Source organism: Thalassophryne amazonica, chromosome 5 (genome assembly GCF_902500255.1).
Source record: "Thalassophryne amazonica chromosome 5, fThaAma1.1, whole genome shotgun sequence".
NCBI lineage: Eukaryota > Metazoa > Chordata > Actinopteri > Batrachoidiformes > Batrachoididae > Thalassophryne > Thalassophryne amazonica.
In genome coordinates, this window is record NC_047107.1 from 120699122 (window position 1) to 120711515 (window position 12394).

The window sequence follows — 12394 nt, forward strand, 5'->3', positions numbered from 1 at the left end:
AGTTGATTTCATACAGTCCTCATCTTTTGCAGTTCAGTGAAATCAGTCATTAAGGAACGTGAAGATTAAGACACAGTATGCTAAACCTGGCTAGAGCAGGGCTCACCGACCCTTCTGCGGGATATCACCTGACCTGCATGATTTATATTTGTACCTGCAGCCAATTAGTCATGTTTGGTAGTTCCTAGCTCCTGATTGGCCAAGCACACCTGGCTTAATTAGCAGTGAGTAATGCAGGCAGAGTTGGAAAACATTCAGGATGGGTGACCACCAGAAGCAGGGTTGGTTACATTCATAAAAACTGCATCACCGTGCATGAAGGAGCATAGTGTGGGAAGCCACCAAAGCACCTATGATAACTCTACTGGAGGTACAAGCTTTGGCGGCTGTGAGACGAGAGACTGTGCACACAAGAGCTTCTCCTGTTGTTTAAAAAACGTAAATTCTAGCCTCAAGTATCTTCTAAGTTCCAAGCCTTCTGACATAAGCAAAGCAAGAGTCTTTTTCTATGTAGAGTCTCTTCAACCAGAGCCACTGAGGTGTTGGATGTGAGCAGAACCAATGAAGGAAGTTCAGGTTTTCAGTCCCTCTGATTACTGTTTGAGAACTCTGGACTAAAATATTGTGGAGAAAAATAAATAAAATGAGAGCAGAAATGACTGTTTGCAGCGTGTTAGCGGTGATTATGAAATTATGCCTTTATGAGCCAACTTTGAAAGCAGTCTTCATTTTCTTTGTCAGAAACCAGTTTTGCTCTGATGATTATTTTCACTCCGGCATCAAGAACCCGAGCGAGAAACAATATCTGTGGGCTTCTCCTGAGACCTGCACTTTAATCCCCCCGCCCCACGTACCAAACACTCCAGGTGTTACGGGAAGTTCTTCACTTTGAACTTTTCTCCGACTTTGTTCAAACACATCCCGCAGCTCTACCTGCCCACTGCTTCTCGCCACAACCCCGCCTCATAGTGCCTTTTCCTCGCTCCCCCCACCTGCTGACTGAGCCGATTCATTCGCTTCACAATGATCCCTCATCATGTCGCCTTCATAGCCGGAGGAGAACTCGCGCAGGATGTGTTGTCATGCCATCGGTGCGGCTTCGCTGTAATTAAGATGATAACAGCAGCAAAAAAGCAGGAGTCTGTTATCATGTGACAAGAAACCGCCACTCTACTTCCAGGAACCACGCTTAAGGACTTTTAAAATACATGACCAGGTGTTCCAAGATACAACTGGTACTTTGCACAATGTGAAGCAAATTTCAACCCTTTCGTTTATAGGTGGCTTAAGAAGAAGGTAAAATGGTAACTGGATTTCTGTAACGCTTTTCTACCTGAAGCAGACAGTGATGTTCCCACAAAATACTACTGGACTACAAGAATGGATAATGGACCCAATTCAGTTCAATTTATTTCCATTATATAGCACCAAATCACAACAAAGCAGCCTCAAGGTGCTTCACACAAGTGAGGTCTAACTTCACCAACCCCCAGAGCAAGAACACAGGCGACAGTGGTACGAAAAAAAACTCCCTCTGATGATTTGAGGAAAAAACCTCAAGCAGACCAGACTCAAAGTGGCGACCCTCTGTTTAGGCCACAAAATACTACTGGACTACAATGGATGATGTATCCACAGAATACTAATGGACAAGTGCACTCAGTGTTTAAATTAAAATCATCAGAGTAAGACACTGAGATCGAAGCCCTGATTTGTGACACTGTTTCAACAAAGAATGACAAAAAGCTGTCACACAGTGAGTCAGACAGCACAAGACCAGATTTAGATTCTGGGTTAATCAGACGATTCAGTACATTAAAAAGGACCTGAGGCCTGTGAGTGTTATTTGCAATAAAATTTGACACAAACTGGGCTTTTGCTGACTTAACAGCTTCTTGGTAATCCACAAGACAGTCTCGAAAATTTCAAAATTCAATATTGAAATCACCTTCAAAACACAACTGGACACCAATGAATGTGAAATGTGTCTGTATTTATTTAAGCTGTGATAACTAGCGGCATCTCCACAGTGAACCCAACCCTTCACCCAGCGACTACTGGGATAGGGTCCACCCTGCTCCGCCCCTCCCCCACCATCACCACATCATGAATCTTAACTGGAACATGGCCACAAGCATCCAAGTGGTATTCAAGACTACAGGTTAATCAAGTTAAAAAGCCATGTGACCAGCCAATAGGTGTTACGGCAGTGCAAGATGGTCTTTACTGCTAAGGAAAAGGATGTTCCAGGTCCACCTCTCAAAAGCAACTACACTGCCACAACAAGGTGGAACATGGGTGTCCTCTTGGAACACTGAGACACCTACATGCTAGAAGATCATGTTCAGAGAAATGCACCACATGTTCAAAATGTCATAGCTGATGTTCCTTCACAATGCAAGTGATCTTAGTCTCTCTACGTAACCATTCATTCGACACAGAGTCATTCCAGTGGTACCCAAAGATTCTTCAAAGTGACCTTGTACCAAAGACGTCCAGTTATCACATTCAGGCAATGGTTAGTGTCCCAATCTGACAACCACGCAGTAAAACAAGAGGTCTTCGTTCTGCAAAGGTATTAGCGTCACCAGTCACCTCTGTCCATTGATCTTATGACTCCATATGCACCTATCAGGTCAGGTCCGGGAGCATGTACCACACCACAGAACCACCCTGGGTCCTGAATAGTGGACTACCCATCCATCTCCACCTCTCAAAAGTAACCATCTATTTGCCAAATCCAGGTGAGACATGGGTTTGTCCTTTACCTTCTCAAGCCACTGGGGTCCTCAACACTGAGTCGCCTGTGTGATAGATCAAAGAAACACACCACATATCCAATATGTCTTAAAGTGCAAGTTCTTGGACTCTGCTGGCTTGACCTATAAAATCCCACTCAGTGTGTTGGTGGTCAGACCTCAGCTGCCTGCACACAAACAAGGTGACACCACCTCTTTAGACGCCTGGAGCCAAATGTGACGACCTGAAATGTCGAAATAATTCACAGGAATACGAGCATCCAGCAGCCAACTTTAAAGAGAATAAAACAGCAGCGCTGGTGCCCAACTTTGAACAGAGCTGAAATTACTTTCTGCAGAGCAGCAGGAGTCGACTCTGCGGCTCATCTTTGAGCAGCCGGGCCGTTGACGTGCTCGCTCATCGCCATTATCAATCAATCAATTCAATCAATTTTTTTTTTATATAGCGCCAAATCACAACAAACAGTTGCCCCAAGGCGCTTTATATTGTAAGGCAAGGCCATACAATAATTATGTAAAACCCCAACGGTCAAAACGACCCCCTGTGAGCAAGCACTTGGCTACAGTGGGAAGGAAAAACTCCCTTTTAACAGGAAGAAACCTCCAGCAGAACCAGGCTCAGGGAGGGGCAGTCTTCTGCTGGGACTGGTTGGGGCTGAGGGAGAGAACCAGGAAAAAGACATGCTGTGGAGGGGAGCAGAGATCGATCACTAATGATTAAATGCAGAGTGGTGCATACAGAGCAAAAGAGAAAGAAACAGTGCATCATGGGAACCCCCCAGCAGTCTACGTCTATAGCAGCATAACTAAGGGATGGTTCAGGGTCACCTGATCCAGCCCTAACTATAAGCTTTAGCAAAAAGGAAAGTTTTAAGCCTAATCTTAAAAGTAGAGAGGGTGTCTGTCTCCCTGATCTGAATTGGGAGCTGGTTCCACAGGAGAGGAGCCTGAAAGCTGAAGGCTCTACCTCCCATTCTACTCTTACAAACCCTAGGAACTACAAGTAAGCCTGCAGTCTGAGAGCGAAGCGCTCTATTGGGGTGATATGGTACTACGAGGTCCCTAAGATAAGATGGGACCTGATTATTCAAAACCTTATAAGTAAGAAGAAGAATTTTAAATTCTATTCTAGAATTAACAGGAAGCCAATGAAGAGAGGCCAATATGGGTGAGATATGCTCTCTCCTTCTAGTCCCCGTTAGTACTCTAGCTGCAGCATTTTGAATTAACTGAAGGCTTTTTAGGGAACTTTTAGGACAACCTGATAATAATGAATTACAATAGTCCAGCCTAGAGGAAATAAATGCATGAATTAGTTTTTCAGCATCACTCTGAGACAAGACCTTTCTAATTTTAGAGATATTGCGTAAATGCAAAAAAGCAGTCCTACATATTTGTTTAATATGCGCTTTGAATGACATATCCTGATCAAAATGACTCCAAGATTTCTCACAGTATTACTAGAGGTCAGGGTAATGCCATCCAGAGTAAGGATCTGGTTAGACACCATGTTTCTAAGATTTGTGGGGCCAAGTACAATAACTTCAGTTTTATCTGAGTTTAAAGCAGGAAATTAGAGGTCATCCATGTCTTTATGTCTGTAAGACAATCCTGCAGTTTAGCTAATTGGTGTGTGTCCTCTGGCTTCATGGATAGATAAAGCTGGGTATCATCTGCGTAACAATGAAAATTTAAGCAATACCGTCTAATAATACTGCCTAAGGGAAGCATGTATAAAGTGAATAAATTGGTCCTAGCACAGAACCTTGTGGAACTCCATAATTAACTTTAGTCTGTGAAGAAGATTCCCCATTTACATGAACAAATTGTAATCTATTAGACAAATATGATTCAAACCACCGCAGTGCAGTGCCTTTAATACCTATGGCATGCTCTAATCTCTGTAATAAAATTTTATGGTCAACAGTATCAAAAGCAGCACTGAGGTCTAACAGAACAAGCACAGAGATGAGTCCACTGTCTGAGGCCATAAGAAGATCATTTGTAACCTTCACTAATGCTGTTTCTGTACTATGATGAATTCTAAAACCTGACTGAAACTCTTCAAATAGACCATTCCTCTGCAGGTGATCAGTTAGCTGTTTTACAACTACCCTTTCAACAATTTTTGAGAGAAAAGGAAGGTTGGAGATTGGCCTATAATTACCTAAGATAGCTGGGTCAAGTGATGGCTTTTTAAGTAATGGTTTAATTACTGCCACCTTAAAAGCCTGTGGTACATAGCCAACTAACAAAGATAGATTGATCATATTTAAGATCGAAGCATTAAATAGTGGTAGGGCTTCCTTGAGCAGCCTGGTAGGAATGGGGTCTAATAAACATGTTGATGGTTTGGATGAAGTAACTAATGAAAATAACTCAGACAGAACAATCGGAGAGAAAGAGTCTAACCAAATACCGGCATCACTGAAAGCAGCCAAAGATAACGAAAAGCGGCAGCGTGCATGCATTATAGATGAGACCCATGTTCTCAGCTACATCTCAGACAATAGAGGACATATAGATGATATGCACGCCTTTTACTGCAGTCCTGTGCATGTGCACACACACACACACACACACACACACACACACACACTAAGGCTAACACTCTACATCCAAACTGTGTGAGGGGACCAGGTGGACCCAACCGGAACCATGAAACAGGTTAAGAAAAGATGGCGTTCCACCTACCGCGTACAGGGACCCCTGGTACACGCAGGCTCCTGCAGGGTGACACAGAAACGAGGGAGGAGGGAGAAAAGCACACAGGATTAGACATTTGGGATTAATATGTGGTGAAAACAGGATTATACAAATCTGTTGCCATCATTCTTCTGCTTCAAAGTGCAGGATGTGAGTTCTGTTGATTTCCGTGTGGCTGCAGCATCGCGCTGCATGCTGTCAGAGTGTGGAAGTGTTTGATACGTCGCCAGGCAACAGCCAGGTGACCACCGAGCGACTGCCGGGCGGCGCAAGACAAAAACACAAAAAGTGGGTCTGGGTTGTGAATAAACTGTAGCAGATGTGGGAGTAATTCACTGTCAGGTCATTCTCAAGTTATCAATCTGCAAGTCCCAAGTCAAGTCTCAAGTCATCTTGCAAACAACTGGTGGCCACTATAACTTGAGACTTGACTTGGGACTTGCTGATTCATGACTTGAGAGTGACTTGATGGTGACTTACTCCCACCTCTAGTAGGAAGTGACGCTGATGTCAAAGAAGAGTCGAACAAATTTTGTCAAGACACCAAATCTACCACAATTTTTCATGCTTTTTAATTCCCCAGTGGCCAATCGGCTCAGGACGAGGGATATAGGATCGTGACCATCAGTGCATCCACTCGTCAGGATTCATTTTAACACTATAACAACATGGTAAAAAGTGGACATTTGTGACATTTACTGTGGACAGTCCTGTCAATCTTTCCACCAAGTGTCATGTCTGCACCTCCAGCACTCTAGCGCCACCAACAGGTCAAATTTGGAGACATGTTTAACCATGCAATTTTTGAACCGTATGACTGATTTTCTAAAATCGGGTGCCATTGCATTCATTCCTTGGACTAAGCAGAGTTTAATAACTTCAATTTCCACTAGACTAGATTTTCTACCATGTTGGATTACATGAAAAAGTCTAAGAAGACAAATAAATACAGGCCACAAATGTTGTGCAATCTTCACAAAATATGCACGTTTGACCTTCAGACCAAGACTCACGGTTCTGTCTACATTTTTTTTAAAAGCATTCATCAATCACAGACCATTTCAAAAGACCAGGCTGTGACAGGTAGATGGTTACTTTCTGGAGGTGAGGATGAACCCATTGTCTGCCTGGATGGTTGCAATCCAGGATTCACATGCTCCCAGACCTGGAGGATTCAAGTTTCTGTGAATATTTCTTTTTGAGAGTCTCTGTTTCTAAAAACAAAACCTTTAAACTGAGGGGGTGAGTCTTCATACTCACTCAAAAAGAGTTAAATTTTAAGCAAGTGCAGTGAGACAAACAGGCGTTCTGGCCAATCCAAGAAGGAGGAGCCTACGTGATGCGGACTGGAGGACTCTGAGACACACTGGAGGAAATATCAAGGCACAAGTAAAACATTTACCTTAATGATCCGAAAAAAAGAAAGAAAAAAATAAAACCAAACCAAGAGGTTAAGTTTTATTTTAAGACAAGTGAAGGTTGTTTATCCAAACTGTCCAATGGGCAGAGTTTGAGAGTTTAAGCAGATCAGGATCAACTTACAGGTTTACACCATATTTCACCCAGACAAACAGGTTCAACAAGAGTCCTGAAGGACCAATAGCTCCCACCACAATGGACTGTAGATCAGAGAGACGGGTATTCAAGAACTCATGAACATCTGAATCCTCCCTGATCTGACCCAGAAAAAGTAGGTCGAGCTCTGCACATGCTGACCTCGTCTGAGAAGGTTGTGAGATATCTCAGATGGAAGTCTATTTGGTGGTGAAGGCCACACATGGAAGGAACTGCCCATTTCAGGCACAGGAGAAGTGTGAACTGGGCACGAGCCTACCCCAACCCCAACTGTAACCCAGGCCAAGTTCTTAACTCAGGCGGAGTTCTCTTGTTACGTCCATTTCTAGCGTTCTCGCACTTCCGCAGAACAAGCTAAAATAGTGAATGTACTGTTGGGATTTTGCAGGTCTGGTAGATCTTTTCTGATGCAGTTTTTTTTTTTTTTTTTACTATATTATTTGAAATCTTCTTGACACCCCGACAGCAACCAATTACTGAACTTCTTTGACATCAAAATGAAAAATAAATGCCATTAATCATCTTGCATGGGTCAAAACAAATTACTGGCCAGCTGAACTGCCTCTCAAACTCTCATCTTGCCCAGAGAATTTCATGCGCTCATCGTGCGTGGTCAGAGCCTAAGCAATAAGCTATGCTTATGCTAAAGCTAGCCAGGGATCTTAGCTAGATTTATTAATCTGTTAATCTCTACACAAATGTTTTCAGTTGACAGCCAATAAACAAATGAACTGTCCTCGAAGTTCCAATATTTTCTGAGTGGATACTGTGTTTTTTAAACGTGTTGCCGGGCAGAACAGAGCCAAGCCTGGGTGACACGAGTCAGAGTTTAGCCGTTTGATCTGACCTTTGGTGGGATTTGAACAGGCAGCCCACAGTTCCCAGCTGTTAGAGTTCTGTTAAATGAAGCCATGAATGAGTGAGTCCACTAACAGCTGCAGATTAGATTCTGTGCCTGATGGAGCTGCGGATGGGTCAGACCTTGATGGGTCGGACCTTCAGAACCGCTGCAGGATGATGAATATTCACATGTGCAAAGGTCACGAGCAGGTCAACTTCATGCATGTGGCTGAACACTGAAGAAGCATCAAGTGCAAATATGCAACAGATCACGTTCACCTTATGTGACATCACAGAGTCCTTCCTGAAGCCTAAGACTGAATATTAAATTTCTGCGCACAGCGAACATGAAAATGCACTTAATCTCCTCATCGTTCTGAATAATTTTAGAAATAAATACTAATACAGTAATGTCTTTTTTTTCCTCTTTCTTTTTCAAGTAAGGAATGTGTCCATAAAATTATTCTGTCTGTTGGCTGTTTTCTGTTCTATTGGAAAAATTGAGGAAAAAGAAACTTTAAAGAACAACAGAAAAGTAAAAAAATAGTGCGACCTCACCACTAACATACACAATAGAAATTTACAAGCTACTACGTCTCTGAAACTGATAAAAACACAAATAAATTAAGAGTGTTAAATCTAAGCTGCTAAATGTTTCTTTATGTCCGTAATGTTTGTACAGTCATAAAAAGCGCAGGAAAGGAAATGTTGATTTATATACAAGCAGCAAACGAAACCGACAAATAAGCTCAATTCAAGCTACATGCAACTTCAGTCACATCGCATCTTAATGTCCATAATGCACGTGATATGATTATCTCCTACAACAATCCCAGACATGTCCAGCAGGTGGCAGACATACATACATACATACATATATATATATATATATATATACATATATATATACAAGGTTGGGTAGGATTACTTTGAAATGTAATCCAAAAGTAATAAGATTACAAGTAATCCAAATGTATGTACATACATACATGTAATCCACATGTATTCTTTCAAAGTAATCCTACCCAACTTTATATATATATATATATTATATATATATATATATATATATATATATATATATATATATATATATATATATATATAAGGTCAAGGATGAACACCGATAGGATTAATATTTTTGGAGAAATTAGGCGTATTAGGTTAAAAACAAGTGAACGTTGATATCACCATTAATCAGTCCCTGGTCACCAGACAAGCTCTGATCAAAGGAAATATCTCAACCTTACCAGTTGTAAAGCATGACATCAACTAAATGTGCCAAATAACAAATCCAATTATTCAAAAAACTTGCTCATTTAATTTTCTGCACTTTCAGTTAAAATCATTATAGAAACTTTGCAAAATGTAGTAGAGACGCTTGAATCTTCGACTGGACTGGGTTGCTTGACGCGAGGACGTTTTGCTTCAAAACGCAGAAGCTTCCTCAGCTAAAATTCTTGCTCTGGTGGTCTGACTTCTGTCTTGACTCTTGTAGAGAAGAAAGAATTGAGAAGAATTTGCAAAATGTATCGCCACCCTTGAAAAATGTCAGCTATCTTTTATAAACTGATGTGGTGCATCAATATTAACCACATTTTAAGCACGTCATCCTAATGATGTGCACTTGTAATTTGGAAATGTAAAAGATAATAGCATTTACCATTTTTGGGTTTTGCCAGAGCTATAGGAAAACTACAAAATGTGTTGCAGATCATTTATCTAGACAGACTGCAGCCTGGATGTGCTGCCAAAGTCACAAAAACTACAACCTAAACTGAGTGAATGCAATTATTTTGCATTTGTTATTATTTTAGGATATTTTAAAGAGTTCTGTCTTAATTTTTGCTGTTAAGAATTAAAAGTCACTGAATAACTTTATTAAAGCAATGACTGCACAGATAATTTTACTGCAAAAACAGAAAAGAAGTGATGAACAGTACATCAGTCAGAGATGATTAATCATCACATCTGAGTTTAAAATTATTCATTACAATGAAAATATATTTCAGCCTTTAAATCATTACATATTATATGATAGTTTTAAATGACCTGAAAAAAGCAAATGCTTGCATTTCCATGGAAACGCTTAATGAAGCAAATGCAAATGAAGCTGAAGACGACAGTAACCACTGAGGCTGCAGAGCTGATCACTCTGACCTTCAGTCACGATCCTCTTTTATTATATTTGACCCAAATTAACACTTTTGTTAAACTGACTGGAAACCTCTGATTTGACCTTTGACCCTGAAATGCTGCATTTCAACACAGCTATGTTGTGTTACAAAGTAGCCCCACTTAATCCACAATATGGCTCCAGATACTTCAAAATTATCAATTTCATCAACTCTAAAAGGAAGAAAATGTTCGTAGAATTATTTTTGTATTAAATTTACAGTACTGAAGTTATTTAATTAATTTGAGTGCATAATGCAAGGATGGGTTTGTATGTTAACGATAACTTAACAATGAAATTATTTGGGTGGGGACAGTTTGGGACGGAGAGCAAAGTAGGTTTTACAACTACTGCATATTCAACTATAAAAATTAAATTAAAATTAATTAATCAATATCTTTTTGTGCTTTTTACGCTCAGGGTTGCTACAGCACACCTGAGATAGATCTGCATGTTGTTTTGGCACAAGATTTCCACTGGATGCCCTTCCTGACGCAACTCCACATTACATGGAGAATGGGCGCAGGTGGTCTTGAAACCAGTGACAGATTTAGAGGGGAGCTGAGCCCCGCCCCACACACACACACACACTTTCATCCACTAATCAAAGATGTCATAAAATATGGGAAAGGATTTGCATAAACAAAGGTTGATTGCTTAATGCTGGCACATGCACAGTTAACTACTGCAGTGCACAGCTCAGTTCATGTCACTGAAGTCACTGTCCTCAAATTTTAAAAAAAATGCATATTAAAAAACAGAGCTCCCCAGTTTGGCTTCAAATGCAGGGAAAAAGGCTATAAATTTTCTTAATTTTCCAAGAGGCATGTCCAAGTGACGGAGTGCCTTTGGCACACTTAACCAAGTAGCACCCCCCCCCCCCCCCCCCCCCCCCCCCCCACACACACACTTCACTTGAAGCTACAGCCGCCCCTGAAATGAGGAACCTTCTGTTCTGGAAGCAGGTGCTCTAACCATCTTCCTCTCAGTCCAAACCTAATTCTCTCATTTTTGTCAGTAATCGCAAAATTTGATTTCCGATGTTTAGCCCATTTTTGCCATTTCTTGCTTTATTTTAGTGAATGTTTTAACTTTCATCTTTCTTTGAGTATTGCATTTCTATTTCTACTGTAGTTTATACTGATTTAAAGCACTTGGAGCTGCACACTGCTGAAAGTTGATTAAACGTTTGTGCGGTCAGAGAGTTGAAAACTCTAAGGTAAAATCTAACCAGTTTGTAAAAAAAAAAAAAAAAAAAAATCACATGAGTATGTGATGAGGTTTTGTGTGTCAAAGCTCTGGTTCTTGTTGGTGGGAGGTCGTGACCCCTGGAGGGTCCTCAGACCAGTTGGACCCGACAGTTGGTGCGCGCACAACTTTGTCCCTCCTAAAGCTTCAGCAGCAACACAAACATGTGCACGCTGCTCCCTGATCTGACCCACATTGCAGTCCGAGCACCCGGTGATGATGCGACAGCGGACAAAAATACCAACCATGTGTCCTACGGGGCGCCGCGAGGACCGCGACCAGAGCGCCGAGCACCAGCCGCCACGCAGCCATCATCAGGGGGGCGTGGGATCCGAACCCGTGCAGAGCGCGAGCAGTCCGTGCGTGTGCGTCCCACTCTAACACCGGCTCCAGCACTTGTGCATGATGAAGCTCCAAATCCAAGAAGCGCGGATCGAGCAGAGTAGCGCACCGGCTCCGACGCGCTGCGCTCCGCGCTGGAATGCGGCGCAGCACCTCCCCCTCCTCCGGGTCTCCAAGAAACTGCAGAAAACAGCAAATAAAACAAGGTGGAAATCTCCTGGTTCTACTCTTGTCTGTGACTTTTGTGCTGCAGCAGCAGCAGCAGGTTCTAAAGGGCGCGGATCCTGACGGAGAAGCGGACTTTACGCGCAGGACGCTGCGCTGCGTTTGGACTCACTCCGCTTCTTGTCCTCCCCTCACACCCCTTTCTCCTGCTTTTTCCTTGTTCGTCCTCCCCTCCTCTCTCCAGGAGGACGTCCCACCTCCCCTCTGCCCCTCTCCCTCCTCAAAGCTAATCTGACATGATGGACATTCTGAATCAGTTTTCCTCTCTCGTTTTAGTGTACAATGTGAGAACAGATATTTTTTATATTAACCCTGTCATGAAAATAGTCCTAATTTGAGTTCCTGGTTTTGTAACGTCAAGGATTTCATTTCATGTTGTCATTATCAGTCTGACATTGAATGTCTGACGTGACTGATATTATATCCGTCATCCTTGAAATGTGATTTAATAGAATATATAATGTGTGTTTTGTGCATGGTCAGATGAACACATGAATGTCCCCATGGCAAAAAAAAAAATGAG

General features: G+C 41.9%; 1 protein-coding gene across 1 annotated transcript in view; it reads right to left on the bottom strand.

Moving 5' to 3' along the window:
- fras1 (Fraser extracellular matrix complex subunit 1) overlaps positions 1–12054 on the bottom strand; it is a 786018-nt gene extending 773964 nt beyond the window's left edge. The window contains exons 1-2 of the mRNA XM_034171199.1: positions 11550–12054; positions 5454–5485 (exon numbers count right to left, since the gene is read on the bottom strand). Coding sequence (XP_034027090.1) covers positions 5454–5485; positions 11550–11619 — 102 coding nt within the window. The 5' untranslated portion in view covers positions 11620–12054. The remainder of the gene's footprint in view (positions 1–5453; positions 5486–11549) is intronic.
- Positions 12055–12394: the final 340 nt, after the last annotated feature.